The following is a 17,331-nucleotide window of genomic DNA, read 5'->3' as shown; positions in this document are numbered from 1 at the left end:
GCCAAAAAAGTCACAAGGTTATAGCCTTGTGAACTTTGCCAAAAAAGTCAAAAGGCTATAGCCTTGTGAACTTTTCAAATTTTGCCGAAAAAGTCACAAGGCTATAGCCTTGGGAACTTTTCAAATTTTGCCAAAAAAGTAACAAGGCTATAGCCTTGTGAACTTTTCAAATTTTGCCGAAAAAGTCACAAGGCTATAGCCTTGGGAACTTTTCAAATTTTTCCGAAAAAATCACAAGGCTATAGCTTTGTGAACTTTTCAAATTTTGCCGAAAAAGTCACAAGGCTATAGCCTTGTGAACTTTTCAAATTTTGCCGAAAAAGTCACAAAGCCTTGTGAACTTTTCAAATTTTGCCAAAAAAGTCACAAGGCTATAGCCTTGTGAACTTTGCCAAAAAAGTCAAAATGGCGAAAAAGTCACAAGGCTATAGCCTTGGGAACTTTTCAAATTTTGCCGAAAAAGTCACAAGGCTATAGCCTTGTGAACTTTTCAAATTTTGCCAAACAAGTCACAAGGCTATAGCCTTGTGAACTTTTCAAATTTTGTCGAAAAAGTCACAAGGCTATAGCCTTGTGAACTTTTCAAATTTTGCCAAAAAAGGAACAAGGCTATAGTCTTGTGAACTTTTCTTCAAATTTCGCCAAAAAAGTCACAAGGCTATAGCCTTGTGAAATTTTCAAATTTTGCCAAAAAAATAACAAGGCCTTGTGAACTTTTCAAATTTTGTCGAAAAAGTCACAAGGCTATAGCCTTGTGAACTTTTCAAATTTTGCCAAAAAAGGAACAAGGCTATAGCCTTGTGAACTTTTCAAATTTTGCCAAAAAAGTCACAAGGCTATAGCCTTGTGAACTTTGCCAAAAAAGTCAAGATGGCGAAAAAGTCACAAGGCTATAGCCTTGGGAACTTTTCAAATTTTGCCGAAAAAGTCACAAGGCTATAGCCTTGTGAACTTTGCCAAAAAAGTCAAGATGGCGAAAAAGTCACAAGGCTATAGCCTTGGGAACTTTTCAAATTTTGCCAAACAAGTCACAAGGCTATAGCCTTGTGAACTTTTCAAATTTTGCCAAAAAAGGAACAAGGCTATAGTCTTGTGAACTTTTCTTCAAATTTCGCCAAAAAAGTCACAAGGCTATAGCCTTGTGAAATTTTCAAATTTTGCCAAAAAAATAACAAGGCCTTGTGAACTTTTCAAATTTTGTCGAAAAAGTCACAAGGCTATAGCCTTGTGAACTTTTCAAATTTTGCCGAAAAAGTCACAAGGCTATAGCCTTGTGAACTTTTCAAATTTTGCCGAAAAAGTCACAAGGCTATAGCCTTGTGAAATTTTCAAATTTTGCCGAAAAAGTCACAAGGCTATAGCCTTGTGAACTTTTCAAATTTTGCCAAAAAAATAACAAGGCCTTGTGAACTTTTCAAATTTTGTCGAAAAAGTCACAAGGCTATAGCCTTGTGAACTTTTCAAATTTTGCCAAAAAAGGAACAAGGCTATAGCCTTGTGAACTTTTCAAATTTTGTCGAAAAAGTCACAAGGCTATAGCCTTGTGAACTTTTCAAATTTTGCCGAAAAAGTCACAAGGCTATAGCCTTGTGAACTTTGCCAAAAAAGTCAAAATGGCGAAAAAGTCACAAGGCTATAGCCTTGTGAACTTTTCAAATTTTGCCAAAAAAATAACAAGGCTATAGCCTTGTGAACTTTTCAAATTTTGTCGAAAAAGTCACAAGGCTATAGCCTTGTGAACTTTTCAAATTTTGCCAAAAAAGGAACAAGGCTATAGCCTTGTGAACAAATTTTGCCAAAAAAGTCAAAAGCCTATAGCCTTGGGAACTTTTCAAATTTGGCCGAAAAAGTCACAAGCCTTGTGAACTTTTCAAATCTTGCCGAAAAAGTCACAAGGCTTGGGAACTTTTCAACTTCACAAGGCTTGGGAACTTTTTGCCGAAAAAGTCACACAAGGCTAAATATATATAGCCTTGGGAACTTTTTAAATTTGTGCAAAGAGTTAGTCAGAGTGACGACCAGGCGTTCAGGGGACTCAAAGTCTGGTCGAAACCAGCGTGGTGATCACCCATTAGAACCCTTAAGGGACTTGCAGTCCCGGTCCCTCCTTTACTCTCCCACACGGAATATTTTCATCCACACCTAATTTGGGGATAGACATGACGGACCCCAATCCATTACTGGTGCAAGCAGTAAAAGTCATGTCCCTCTTGGTACGGGCGGGATTCGAACCGGTGTACCAGCTCTGGATAGCACGCAATTGAACTATCCAGTGCACCGTGTCGCCACAGTGCCCGTTGGTGTTTGGAGATGATTTGTATACTACTTATATAATTCATTCACTTCGTCCAAGCAAAAAGAAAAGAGACGCACACGGGAATTGAACCCGGGTCTCGTAGGTCTCAGACCAACACGTACTTTGTTTAGCTACGGTGCCACATGGTACTTGAGAAGAATAATAAATCAAAGACAATTAAGCAAAAAATTTTAAACACACGGCATCATAGACGGAATGTTACAGGTCCTTTTTTGTTTTTAGTTAAGTATTTGAAGACAGTGTTTGCATAAGGGCAATTTTTTATCATAAAAATTAAGCAAATGTATCTTGAGAAAACGAATAAGATTATAAGAAACGGAAGACTGTCTCTCTGCCCTATATTATTTCGGTTATCAACACCCGCAGTAGGCTTGTGGGTTGTGATTATTGGTCTTGGCGAAGTTGGTTCCAGGATGAATCCTATAACTTTTTTCTTTGGTAATAGTTATAACGCAGCTAATAAGAGCTGGACTATTACCCCTTTGTGATTTTTTCAGTTTTGGGCCAACATTTGATAAACATCCCCCCTTGTGAGTTTTTGTCATTTTGGAGCTCATATTGGATAAAAATGCTGGACTTACCCCTTGTTATTTTTTAATTTTTGGGGGGCCAAATTGGATAAAAATGCTCGACTTACCCCATGTCTTTTTTTCTTTCAATTTTTGGCCTAAATTGGATCAAACGGCTGGACTTTATTTATCCTTGTCGTTTTTTTTTCAATATTTTGCCTATTTTTGATAAAAATGGCTGGAGGTACCCCTTGTCGTTTTTTGACTCAATATTGGTTATCGAAGTTACGAGAGAATAAAGGAGGATAAACCACCCTTGTTGCACAAATTTGTGAGCCTAATGAGGCTTTAGGGCTAAAGTCTTCATATATTTGAGTGAGAAATTACCTTGATCTCAAAAAACTACTTCAGAGGGAGCCGTTTCTCACGATTTTTTTTTTCTACTATCAAAAGCTCTCCATTGCTCGTTACCAAGTAGTGTTTTTGTGCGACCAAAAAGTGTGCGTGTCAAAGAAGGTTGCTCATTGGTCAGACCTGTTCGCTGCGCGTACGAACCTGTTTTGCGTTTTCCACTGTTTCACTCATTAGCTGCGTTGATTTGATGACGTCACAAAAGAAAAACGCGCGTAACTACACTGATTAGCTGCGCACGTTGTCAACTACATTGCATGATTTTGGTGTTAAACATACTTCGTTTGGGAAGTGTACTTCATGAGAGCAATTATTAATTTTACACAAAACATTTGGCGAAAAACAAATATACAGTAACTGTAATCTGAATGATTATTAACAGAAGCCGATCAATTTGTTAGCATGGCTAACGTGTTCACCCGACGTTATAGACGTCCGCGGACTACAACACTTACCGACTTCTCCTGTACAAATGACCAGACGAAGCAGCGATCCATACCGAGGATTTTCTCGCCAACACGGCGGCAAAATCCACATTCGATAGGTCTGGTGTATCAGAGCCCGTACAATAAGGATAATCACGTAAGAATCATTTGTAAATTTGTGGACTACTTGCAGTTACAAGGGTTGTGGGTTTGAATCCAAAAGGAAAATTAAATTTCACCATAACCATGAACGAATTTATTGCTGAAACTGGCAGGAAAAACAGAAATTAACATACCATTATTTTAACTTAGCATTTACAGATGTTATAATTGTTTTCAAATCCAAACAGACCTTTGGTATATGGAGTCCAGATTTCAATCTCTTCCGGTCACGGTTTCCAGAAATGAGCAACCACATAGGTAAGTATTTTTCAATTCAAATCATTTTCTACATATTTAATTCCATACTTCTATGAAACATGGACAAGTACAAGCAAGTTTGGAGTAAAGTAAAAGCAACAACTAGCAGTTTGGATAAATGTAATAACTAGAGTAGGATGGGGCTGTTTTGATAAGCAAAAACTTGTAAAAATATCGTTACTAGACGGACAGACAAAGAAACAAAACAAATAGACAGACATGCAAACAAAAGGACAGACGAACATAAGACATACAGCTTCTGACACAAGAAAGATCAGGATGAAATTAATTCAAAATAATATAGCAAAAAGATGGCAGAACAGTTCAAGCAGAAGCCATAGAGTTTTTGTGATTCTATCTTGATACGAAGCCAAGATTAAAGCTTTTATTTCTTCATGTATTTTTCAGGAACGACGAATTGGACATGTTGCCGTGACAGCAGGAAGGTGACGCTACCAAGAGCACCAAGTGGTTTGTTTGCTATTTATCCCTAAAACTGTGTTTTTTCCCCTCATCGATGAATGAACTTTAAATAAGGTTTTACACAGGATTCGTATAGCTGACAAAATAGTCCCTGTGCTAAGGATGAAATAAGAAATCTGTGAAATGTTTTGCTGCATGGCAACGAATTCCCTGCTTCAGTAAGCGCCGATTCTGTGCTAACGGTAAGCAGAGCCATGAAATTGGGCCCTGATCCCCAATTTTAAAACCTATGTTTTTGGCTTGAAGGAAAACCTCCCGAGATTCGCTACACTCTGGACTCTACATCACGCCGTAGCTATGAGGAGCCAGCCCGGGCGTTCCCACAGCTTATAGACGCTAAGCAGAAGACTACCCGCTTCGGCAACACGCCTTATACATGCACAGTGCCTGCCAGGGGAATAGGTAAAGTCAAGGCATTTCTGGCAAACTGTAAATGCTAGGTCAATTTGAGTAAACTAACATTCTTGTGTCATTCCTTCCTTTTTTATCACAATTTTTTATTTTACATATAATATCTCCCCTTCATTTGTCATGTACATATTTGTTTATGTATTAATTAACCCAGCACCAACAGAATGTTTATCATGCAATTAAAGACACTGGACACCTTTGGTAATTGTCAAAGACCAGTATTCTCACTTGGTCTATCCGAACATTTGCATAAAATAACAAACCTGTGGAAATTTGGCTTCAATTGGTCGTAGAAGTTGCAAGAGAATAATGAAAGAAAAAAAAACCTGTGTGCTTTCAGATGCATAATATAAGGCTTTGCTGAAGCTTTTATTATATGAGTGAGAAATAAAAGGCTTTAGGCCTGGAGTCTTTTGAGTTAGAAATTACCTCTTTCTCAAAACTACGTCAGAGGGAGCCGTTTCTGACAATGTTTTATACTATCAACAGCTCTACGTCGCTCATCACCAAGTAAGTTTTTTATTTAGGCTAACAATCATTTCGAGTAATTACCAATAGTGTCCAGTGCCTTTGGTATCAACTTAAAAGTTGATACTCTATTAATCGCAATATCTTTAAAATTTAATTGGGGGGGGGGGTGGCAAAAGGAAATGTATTTCTCTCTCCAATCAAACAATTCACAAAACTTTCAATATTTTGGTATCTATTCTGCAAAAACTGTTCTGCTTTTAGTACGCAGGAAAACTTTCCTACTGTTACAAAGGGCTATGAAAATTGGCCCCAGAGCTTGAGTCTGGCGCTTTTAACAACTCAGGGACGACTCGACTCCCTACAATTTGGATTTTAAATAACTTCATATTTAATTGTTCTTCTTCGTTCTAGTGCCGAATGTCCTACCACCCATTGCAACCCCAGATGAGAACACAGAGAATGGCAAGAACAACTAGCCCGGCAACTTGGGGAATACTTTCTAACCCTCTGTTATAATCCCTGCAATAACTGCACATGCAAGAGATATTCATAACTACTTCTTATACAGCGCATATTACAACAACCATATCAATGCGCTTTACATTAGTGCCCTCTCCATAACATTCCAAGTACATTTTTCCCGCAAGTTTTTCAGCTGACAGGGACACTTAGTTTTAAAAGAACAAATCACAGAAAATCTATGGAAAGTAACTCTCATTAAATCCCACACTAAAAACTTTAAAAAGCAGCTGTCACAAATGTCTTTGTGTTTTTATAACTAGTGATTTGCATACTAATAATTTAAGTGACTTCTGAGGAAACAGTACTAAATTCCCTTCTTCATAAAAGATGTAGGCAGTGAAAGATTTCACAGCACGCTGTAGAAGATAATGTTAGATGATGTCTGGCCTGGAATTACATCAAGGCCACAGAGTACATGTCCTCCCTTGCCCCTGGTGTTGGCCTTACTGCCCTTCAAAAGTTTCTCATTGACTTTAAAATTTTCCAGTGAAAGTGCCCTTGCCCTTTCAATATGTTCAAAATAAAAAACCAATCCAGGCCTGTGATGTCACAATTTTGTTAAAACAGTGCCCTCTCTGACTTCAGGAGGCATATCTTTGCCCAACGACAGCATCTGGCGCATTTACGATAACAAGTTCACCAGCCATGGTTTTCTTACGTCTGGTTACTTGATTGGGTCATTGACTCACATTTTAAGGTTTTCTTTGAGCAAAAATGGAAGATCCCAAAAAGAAGCATTCAGTCAGTTGTCTGCCTATGAACAGAGTTACTCGAGTGGCAAGAAAACGAAAAACAGAGTCGGGGAAACTATTCCGGTCCTTCCGGATCATCGCGCCCCGTACCCTGCTACCTGATCTGCAGTTTTCCCATCAGTGCGCTGAAGTCCGTGTCAGGATCCCAGACTCCCTTATGCGCTGACTGTGCTGCCTTCTGAAGGTCCTTACCGAACCTCGGCAATCTCTTAAGCAGTTCTGTTGCCGAGGAGACATCCTGAAGGGTAGACGCTGATTGTCCTTGGGATAATTTTGACGATGGAGAAGACTTCGATAACGACGTCACTGAGGGGGCCTCGGTTGCAATACCCGCATCCTTACACCTTGAGATTGCGTAGAGTGTTTCGTTCACATCATCGTCACCGCTCTTGGTGAGCACGACAGGGAAGATCGTCTTAATGTCGTCGATGACGTCTTGTTTGATCGCGTCATCCCTACTGACCAGATTGATCATGAACACTCCTGAAAAAGAAAGAAAAAAAACGCACGGAAAGTGAACAAGATAGTTATTTTGTAATTGTTCATTTCGTCTCAAACCTTCAAGGTCCTGTTATCACAGTAACATTCCATTCTTTATAATTTGTTAGTTTAAAGTGGGAGGCTAATCCTCCTTACTTGCAGCGAACATTGCAGGAAAGGTTCACTGAAACATTTCTGAGTTTCGCCACAAAAACTTGGAAAGTACACATCCTATTCTCAAAGTTACATTGAATTAATACTTGGGGTCATTAAACTCTATGGATGAGCAATTAATCTGCCTGGGGCTGTCAGCAGCCCTACTCATTTGTGCATGATTCAATTAAGTCCACCATTTGGAAAAGGAATTACATAGAGATAACAGGTGTGAGTTGTCAGATGAAAAGGATGTTTTTAATAAAGCCTTTTTCTTCAATGGATCTTTCCTGAAATGCATTTTTGATAATTTTGTTTTTATTATCATTTGGGAGGCTAATCATCCTTTCTTGCAGCTAAAAAGCTGAATTGTGAACGGTGCGGCCACAACATAGTCCAGCTGCTCACATGAAAGGGTGTCTTAGGCGCCCAACCACTCGACACATATAATGACCATGGCCAATGTACAAGGGTCAAGGGGTCAATATGAATATTAACATCAATATACCTTCTGGGACTAAGACAGAGGCAACTTTCTGCAGGAAGTCTTTCTCTATGAAGGCTTTCGGCGGCGAGTTTAGTCCTGTTGTTAAATCTTTAGCGTCTACATCAAACACTATGGCATGGTACATCGGACTTGATTTTTCTGTTGAAAATTCATACACAAAGTATTATTATTACTAATGGTTTATCAAAAATGCATGAATGGTGTAAAAACCTGAAATGCAGATTCAAACATTTAAAGGAAGGGATACATTTGGTAATTACTCCTAAAGTTAAAAATATGCTTCAATTGTCCTATGTTCATGTTAAGGTACTTTGGTTAGAATCTCGTGAACCATGTAAGTGTAAGACTTGACCTTTAAACAAATTCTAAACACAAACTTCCGATGTTATATGACATTTAAAAAGAATTCACCTTCAGCGTTGTGGATGAATTTCAACCCATCTTCGACGAAAACCTTCATACGTTGGTCCTCAATGAAACCAAACCAAGACTTGGCAACGTCGGCAACCGCACCGTCCAGCTCAACTACATCGATCTGGAGCTGATGGCAGACCACACAATCAATCATTAGTAGCATTTCTACAGATGTTTTCATGTTAAATGTGCCACCAGTGTGTCTGACCTAGTTCCACCTATGTATCACAAGTTTTTGAGCGTAAACCCAGACTTTCTGCTTCTTCTCATCCATTCACTCTTTATTTGGTGATTTGTAGAACAAACAGCTATTCCAACAGCTTTATTCCATGTACTGCATCTATTTGAAACTCCTTGCCTGGTGGATGTTTCTATCCATTCTACAAAACAATCTAGACTGTTATATAGAGGAATATCAATTCCTACCTTCAACTAAGTTATTTTTCACATTTTAATAACTTAACTACAGTTTAAGTGGCATAAGCAAAATAACCTGAACACATTCCTCTGGCTACGTACATACCTTTGGGAAATGGTGATACAGAAACATGGGGAGATTGCCAGCACCCAGACCAATGATCAATATGCGCATCTCATTAGCAAGGAGCTGTAGGAATTTCGGGACGAGGGCTAGACCGGCCACCATCTGCTTATGAAAGTCAAACTCAAGGAAGGCGTGGTCGATCACCATCTGGTTTGATGATGCTTTGGCTTTTTGTTTATGTCTCCCTTTTCGTGGTCGTTCTTTGAAAAACAAAAACACAAGTAAACAAATAATTTGGGGTGGAACAAAAGCAATCTTACTCAAGTGGGATTTGAACCAACAACCTCCAGTTTATGTGCCAGCCATGTACAGACTGAGCTATCTAGCCCTATGATGCCAACTTCCAGTCAATTTCTCTTGTGGTTTATAACTTGATAATTGAAATAAAACAGTTGCATCCCCTGGCTGTTGCTTCTGAGGTTGTACCGTAAACTTGGGTGTGATCCCTGGCTACACGGCAATTAATGGTTGTATGGCTTCTGACGGGCACCCTCGACCAAAGATATTGACAGAGGGGAAAGTAGGGAGACCGCCAACGTAGGGCTAGATGGCTCCGGCACCTTGATCTGCAGGTCGTTGGTTCAGATCCTGCTCTAGTCAATTTGTCTTGATTGTTTGAAATTTATCCAATCAGTTTCCCTTGTGGCTTAACTTTAAATTTCAAATAAACAAATAAAAAACTACTAAAAAGTTCATTATAAAGAATTGTTTAATTAAAGCATTTCATCATGATGTTATCACCCATTGAGGTAACAGCCATAGAGGTATTTGTACCTCATAATCACCTTTTATAAGACGAGACTGTGACTGCACTAAAACCACCCCGCTCAGGAACACAAGCCTCCTGTAGACATCCTCACCATCCGTCACATCTTCAACAACAAAGTCCCCAGTCAGGGGACTGTTACCTCTATAGCATACCTCTCGATGTCCTATGTCGTCACCGATCGACAGAAATGGCACCTAGTTGGGAATACAAGAAACAATTGTTTGTGTTTAATTAAGAGCAAGTAAAATTAAGAGCAATTCAACGATAATTCAATTTGGACTTTGCTGACGATACCTGTGGAAGTGTCGTGGCCGAGCGGTTAAGAGCACCGAATTCAAACTCTGGTGTTTCTGATCAGCAGAGTGCGGGTTTGAATCCCCAGCCGTGACACTTGTGTCCTTAAGCAAGAAACTTAACCATTGCTTCATCCTTTGGATGGGACGTAAAGCCGTTGGTCCCATGTGTTTAGTATCGCATGTAAAAGAACCCAATGCACTTATCGAAAAGAGAAGGGATTCGCCCCGGTGTTCCTAGCAGTGGCTGCTGTATGCGCCGTAGCACCTTGTAAACACTTTATAAGGTGCTAAATAATTGGGACTCAAAATTCATCACTGCAATAACCTTTCTTTCTGAAAGTTTGTATATACTCAGCGCCTTGAGTACCTTGTTTGGTAGATATTATTATTAGAGAAGATGTTGGAGCAGTGTCAGTTTAAGATATACAATGCAAAGGTCAAGGGTTCGAATCCCACCAAAGTGTAAGGCAAACCAAAAATGGAAGGCAGAGTTATTTTTTTTTTTTTAAATTGCCACCCGACACATTTTTTTTCTACAAACGGCCGAGTTATTTTTTTAAATGATGTTTTTTGCTGAGAGCGTTACAATTTATATTTGTTTCTGGTAAATTTTGGAGGGGGGGGGGGGTTGAAAAAGAAAAAAAAAGAAAAAAAAGAAAAAAAAAAGTCATACAAAAAAAGAAAAAAAGGAGGCGGCTGCTTAAAAGAAAGTAGGCGAGGACACTTAACACTTTTTTTTTCTTTTCTTTTTTCACAGAACTCAGCAAAGTACGAGTACACAGCGCTTAATACACATCAGTGTAAGGGTGAAAACAAATTAATACAAAGATTGCTACCTGAACATTGTCCTGCATTCCCGGAGGAGCTAACTCCATGACTTTACTCGACAGCTCTGCTTTGATAGCATCCATGTTAGTGTAGGAGTGATCACGGTGAAGAGAGACGACTAGAAGTCGCTGGAAACCCGCCGACTCTGCTAATGTCTCCCGACCCCGCTCTGTACAAAACATCCACTCCGTCTCTCTAAAGATGAAAAAAAAAAAAAAAAATGAGGATCACTAAAAACCTTTTCACACAGTTACCCCGGAGCACTTACACAGTTTGTCTTCACTCCACGGGGTACTAGTTGTACTTTTCAAGAATACCCCAGGGTTTAACAGATTACCACTACTCAGGAGCAGGAGTGGCTCTTGCACGGGGTAAAATAATAATAACAATAATAGTGGCTTCTCATATAGCGCTCAGGTCCGTCACGCAGTGACACTCATGGCGCTTCATCATTATTACCCCTGGTCACTGGACCTTAAATCATTCATTAAACCATCTCAGCTCCCTTGGGAGTGTACGTATACAGCCTGTGCCGCTAAATATGTAGAACACTAAGCTTATCAATCACAAAAACCAACTCTACCCTCACAGGTACCCATTTACCCCTGGGTGGAGAGAAGCAATTATAGTAAAGTGTCTTGCTCAAGGACACAAGTGTCACGACCGGGATTCGAACCCACACTCTGCTGAACAGAAACACCAGAGCTCAAGTTCGGTGCTCTTAACCGCTCAGCCACGACACACCTTGCTCATTTGCAGGGGCAAGGCAATCAAAAAAGTGGACAATGGTACAAAATCAACATTTTCAAAATAGGTTGATCAATTTGAGCCAAATTTATGGCCATAAAACAAAAATTATGCGTCCACGCCCGCTTCCTTTTTGGATGCCGCCTCCCTTTTTTTCAAGTTAATATTATTTATAAATAAACAATAATTATTTGTTTTTATTAGTCATAATTATCAGCACCTTTCTAATTTCCCTATAATTTAGCATCCCTTCCTTCCTTAAACAACATTTCAAAGATTTCAAATAATAAACCACAAAGGAAACTGACTGGGTAAATTGAAATATTTACAAAATAGGGAGACTGCCAACATAGTGCTATAGCTCAAGTAGTAAAGCGCTGGCACATTAATCTGGAGGTCATGGGTTCAAATCCCACTCTAGTCAATTTGTCTTTGTTGTACCCCACAACACTTCTTAGACTCATCAGTTCTCCTCACCTTCCTTGTGGCGTTATGAAGATCCCAAACTTCTTTGAGGCGCTGTAGTTTCTGTCACTGTCTACAACATGCATGGTATACCTCGGGCTATCTGGATTGGTCTTACTGTACAGCCGAACTGATATGTCATCTTTCGTTACAGACCTGTTCATCAGAAATAAACAATCAAAGAATTGGTTTTTTTATAGCCTTAAAGCACCCAATCCGAAGAAAATGTGCCCCTTTAAAGCCATTATACACTTTCGGTACAGAAAAAAAAAATTGAAAGTTCACAGATTTACAAATCATTTACCGGGTTTACTGAAAGGTCATGGTGACAGACTTGTCTTGAAATATTATTCCATGGAATGCTTTACTTTTTGAGAAAACATTAAAACAATATCAATTCTCGATAGCGAGAATTACGGATGTACACATGTCATGACACGGCAAAACGTGGGGGAACAAGGGTGGGTTTTCCCGATATTTTCTCCCGACTCCGATGACCAATTGAGCCTAAATTTTCACAGGTTTGTTACTTTATATATAAGTTGTGGTACACGAAGTGTGGGCCTAGGACAACACTGTTTACCGAAAGTGTCCAATGGCTTTAACTCTTTCAGTGCCAATGTTGTACATGTTATTTTATGTGTTCTGAAAGTGCCATTATCGTACATGTCTGATACATAATATTCATGTTACCAAGAGGAGGCATTAACACTCACGAAATACTATTGACCTTGGGATGTACATGTACCAAGGCAACACAAATCGGCAAGATACATTTTGATTGGTAAGAAAGAATTATTAATTTTATATACAGAATTTGGAAAAAAAATTGAAAAGCTTGGCATTTTAAGGTTCAAAAAGTAAACAAAAGCGGGCACTGAAAGAGTAAAAAATAAGGTAATCTCTCTCTCCACTCACGTTGTATTTAGAATCTGTCTGACCATGGCGTAGTGTTTGCACTCTTCAATAACAGTCATGATAATCTCTATTGAGTTAACTCTGTCCGGGGTGGCACTGTCCGTCATACACAGCTCCAGAGGCTGCAAGGAAAGTTTGACATCCCAATTTGAGTTAGTAGACATAACCATAGTTGGCCCGCCTGCCCCAACTTGAGTACACTAAGGTTGGCTCAGTTAAACAATAGCTGGGACAGGCTCAACCCAAGTTGGTCAAACCCACCCAACTGTAGTTGGGCCAATCATCAACTTGGGTAATAACCAAACCATTCTGGTCATGATTGGTGCCTATTACTTGATACTATTGTTTTCATTCATGAAAAATGAGGAGCAACATCTGTGAATTTCAAAATGGATATCTGCTAAATCTTAAATCAATGGAACAAAATTCCCTGCTAACTGGAAATACGCTAGACGTGAGTAAGGAAGTCCTTGCTTCTGTTAAGCGCTAATACTTTGCTTACAGTAAAGCAAAGCCATGAAATTGGGCCCTGAAACACATGGGCAATTGATTTTCATGCTCGTTTGTTTGTTAAATCATGATTTGGTAATTCAAAACTATAAAATGAATCTCAGAAAATAACTATACATACCATTTGAATGCCTGGCATTGACTTGAACTTGGTAAAGACAAATGCAAAAACTGGAACTTTGCAAGTCGGTTTTGTTGCATCATTTTCCTCACGGCCCTCAATTGATATCTTGTGCAGTCGTACCAACCACCCACTGGAAAAAAATTAAGAAATATCATACAGTCTGAACTCCAGTTTATACTGTGAAAAAGAGTATTTGTATAGTTTTATAACACTTTTGGGAGCATGACATACACAGGACACAAGTCTTTTTAGCATGGCGCTTCTATTTGGAGTGTCGCAGCTGAGCAGTTACCTGCATGGGTTTTCAATTTCATACAGCCTGTTAGCACAAAAATGTGCTAAACACAGAGCAATCTTGCTTAGCAGGAACTGCGTTAGCCAAAATGTCATCAAGCGTTTACAATGTTGCAACTGGTGCCCCACTCATTTCTTGCCCAGCAAAGAAATTTGCTAAGCAGTATTTTCTGCTTAACAGATTCATGACATTGGGCCCTGGTGGTTAAGCCATCAAGTGATGGGTATTGTCCTGGTTGTGACGTTTGTGTCCTTGAGCACGACACTTGTATTTGCTTCTATTCACTCGGGGTATGTGAGAGCGGAGATGGTTCTTGTGATTGATTTAGCTTGGAGGGCTGTGTTTGGCAGCACAGGCTGTAAACTCCCCGGGAGCTTAGATGGTTTTAGAAATGAAATAAATGGGCCAGTGACCAGGGGTAATAATGTTGCAGTACCATGATCATCACTGAGTGATGGATTCGACTGTATATAAGAAGCCACTATTTCAAACGCTACCTCTCAGTAAAGTGCTTGAGTAGGTGTCTCGTTGCATGATCTGCAGCAAGGGTTAGACACACATACCGTCCACCCATCTTCAAGATTCGGCAAACCTCGCCTAACACTCGACTTGCTTTTAGTCTGGCCTCCTTATTGTCCTCTTCAAGGAGGAAGTCGACTGTACCTCTGTCTAGAACAGCGTTGAATGAGGCGTCTTCAAGTTTTATCTATGGAGGTAAAACATGATTTTCATTAAAGGGTTTGGGTACTTTTTGTACGACACAAAACTCAATGCCCACAGATGTACATTATACTTACATGGTTTAAATATAATGATGGTAGAAAGCTTATTCCTTTAAATGTTCCCTTAAAATGCAAGAGACTGAGGTGCTGTACTATTAAAGAAATTAGTAAAACAATGTCATAAAAACAATTTTCGTCTCAGCATGTACAATGTATTTACGCGACTCTCCTAAAAACATTGCTCTGTGTTTTTAACTTTTTCTCTCAAAAACTTGACGACTGTATGAAGCTGAAACCTGGAACTTCTACAGGTTAATTGAATTACATACATCTTATTCGCCACGAGTAGGAATTCATTTCACGGCCAAAAACTTGATCAATTAAAGGGAGGTTGTACTGTTGGTAAATTATCAAAGACCAGTATCCTCACTTTTGCACCTGGTATATCCTAACATGCATAAAATAACAAACCTGTGAAAATTTGGAATCAATTGCTCGTCAAAGTTGAAAGAAAATAATGAAAGAAAAAACAAGCACTTTTTATCTCACCTCATACATGACAATGACCAAATGTGTCCAGTGCCTTTAAGTGCGTTTTACTCAACCGAAGTTATGCAAGTTGTTTATTGACAAATTTTTCCTTTAATTGTTATTTACCTCTGCTGCATCCATCTGAAGGAACTTCATCTCTGGCCTCGTCTTGCCCGACCTAGTGCTCATCTGCCTCACAATGGCATCGTTCTTGTCAATATTGACAAGGGAGCGATAACCTACATCATAAAGACTCTCACTCAGACTACAGTTAACGTCTCCCATAAAAAGCGTCTTGTCTGATGGTCGGACGTACTTATGAAGAATGCCTGATAAGTCATGGTAATCTCCGTACCTAGGACGAAATTTAAAAAAAAAAATATGGATTTAATTTTCATTTCTGGTTGTGAAGCCAAGGACTTGCAGCAAAGTAAACTTTAATCACTGTACTAACCAAGAACCCAGTGGAGAGAAGACTTAAAGGAAGGTTTGAAGTATAAGACCTATTCCTTCTTACAAGTTGTTGTGATGCAATATGCAGCCAATCAAACTGGGTAACCCGGGCGAACCCCCTTCTCTTTTCGATAAAGTGCACTGAGTTCTTTTTCATTTAATACACAACACACAGAACCTTACGTCACATCTGAAGAACACAGCAAAAATGGTATGTCTTGCTTAAGGACACAAGTGTCAAAACCGTGACTCAAACCCACACTCTGCTGATCAGAAACACAAAAGCTTGAGTCCAGTGTTCTTAACCCCTCACCACAACACGCCAGACTATGGCCGTGTCCAAAACGGCGACTTCGGCTACAGCTAAGGCTAGATCGTTCGCATCTGCCTATTCTCCAACACTGACAGACGCACTGATCTAGCCATAAGCTGTAGCCAAAGTCGCCGTTTCGGACACGGCCTATCCCTGTGTTTCCTTCCAGCCTCAATTTGGTCTGATTTGAATCTGGGTGAAAGTCAAAGATAGTAAACAAAACGATTTTTTATTATTGATATTTACCATTCATTTGAATTGGTTCCCTGCTTCTTGATAACACTATCCCAATACTCTGTGGGACCGGTGGATCCAAGCTGACTTCTTGTGTACAAGTCCATTTCACTCCTTCAAAGCCTTAACCACCGACTACTGTCTGAACAAATGATCATTCCGTCTGGGAAAAAAAAAAATTACAAATTCACTAACAATTAAAATGGATCGGGCTTTGACACTTCTGACACTGGTTCATGTTATTGATTCCAAAAAGAAATTTCATACTATTTCAATTTTTAAGACCCAGTATAATATATCATGGGTGCTATGTACTTTTATTTTATTAATTTGTCATTATCCGTCATACTTCTAGGCAAGTACGACCGATAATGACAAATTCGAAGAAAAAAAAGGAGTACAGCGCCCCAGTTAATGGGTCTAATTTCAATGATTAAACGAAAAGTGGCGCCAGACTATGGAAAAATGTGTTTTTTTGTTTTTTTTAAGTCTTTTCAATTTTAACCAATCCGCTTCATAAACCATAAAAATAATTTGACTAGTGACTGGTGTGAGGTACACATGTGTAATTAATAAACAATTGAACACATACCATACTAATCAAAATTTATGATTTATAAATTATAAACAATAAAATATTCAATAAATTTTATAATTTAATCTAAACTATATTACAAAACCATGTAAAAATGTAAAACAAATTTAGATCCAGCTACCGGGTTGTTGTTGTGTTACTCCCATCCCCCCCTCGAAAATTTGACACCTGCCCCCCCCCCCCTTCAGATGGTTAGTATGCCAGTCCAAACCTTGACTACGCCCCTCCCCCCCTCCCCGTCCCGTCAACATTTTGAAGCACGGACCACAGACATGACAAGCGCATGATGATGACCCCCGGTGGCCGGGGGAGGCCCCGGTTACTTACTACTTACTAACTGGGTCTTACGGGGCCTAGACGCATTCGATACTTTTTTAATGTAAATAAAGAATGAAATGAACCAGAAATTTACCTTAATTGAGCAACTTTCACTCTAGAGACGATTGGACACAAACACAACCGTCAGCCAGGTCAATGATTTGTGTACATTTTTGTATCTGTGTGAACAGTATTCACACGTGTTGTAATAAGTCTAGAATTCAGACAAGTTTTGAGGCTCCTGTCTAACAAACTTGTTCTAGTCCAAGTGACCATTGCACCCTTCATTTGTGGCAAATTATTGTTAATAATTATTAATGTATTAATAAAAAGACATAAACATAAAACAGTATTTGGCCAAAAACTAAAAAAAGAATCTACAACACCAAGAAC

General features: G+C 39.2%; 2 protein-coding genes across 2 annotated transcripts; one reads left to right on the top strand and one right to left on the bottom strand.

Moving 5' to 3' along the window:
• The first annotated feature begins 3,472 nt into the window (after positions 1 to 3,472).
• LOC139948368 (uncharacterized) lies at positions 3,473 to 6,154 on the top strand. The gene is made up of 5 exons (XM_071946508.1): positions 3,473 to 3,819; positions 4,013 to 4,082; positions 4,491 to 4,553; positions 4,812 to 4,967; positions 5,859 to 6,154. Exons 1-5 carry the CDS (start codon positions 3,640 to 3,642, stop codon positions 5,921 to 5,923), a joined length of 534 nt encoding a protein of 177 aa, XP_071802609.1. The 5' UTR covers positions 3,473 to 3,639; the 3' UTR covers positions 5,924 to 6,154.
• Positions 6,155 to 6,366: 212 nt separating this feature from the next.
• On the bottom strand, positions 6,367 to 17,080 carry LOC139948366 (eEF1A lysine and N-terminal methyltransferase-like). The gene is made up of 13 exons (XM_071946507.1): positions 17,033 to 17,080; positions 16,038 to 16,188; positions 15,152 to 15,380; positions 14,270 to 14,478; positions 13,475 to 13,607; positions 12,844 to 12,965; positions 11,938 to 12,081; positions 10,722 to 10,908; positions 9,606 to 9,783; positions 8,800 to 9,020; positions 8,274 to 8,403; positions 7,863 to 8,000; positions 6,367 to 7,204 (listed from the first exon to the last, which is right to left on the bottom strand). Exons 2-13 carry the CDS (start codon positions 16,130 to 16,132, stop codon positions 6,816 to 6,818), a joined length of 2,175 nt encoding a protein of 724 aa, XP_071802608.1. The 5' UTR covers positions 16,133 to 16,188; positions 17,033 to 17,080; the 3' UTR covers positions 6,367 to 6,815.
• Between the last annotated feature and the right edge of the window lie 251 nt (positions 17,081 to 17,331).

The sequence above is a fragment of the Asterias amurensis genome, chromosome 15 (genome assembly GCF_032118995.1).
Source record: "Asterias amurensis chromosome 15, ASM3211899v1".
Lineage (NCBI taxonomy): Eukaryota > Metazoa > Echinodermata > Asteroidea > Forcipulatida > Asteriidae > Asterias > Asterias amurensis.
Note: the sequence above shows the minus strand (reverse complement) of the source record. Positions and strands in the feature narration are given on the sequence as shown.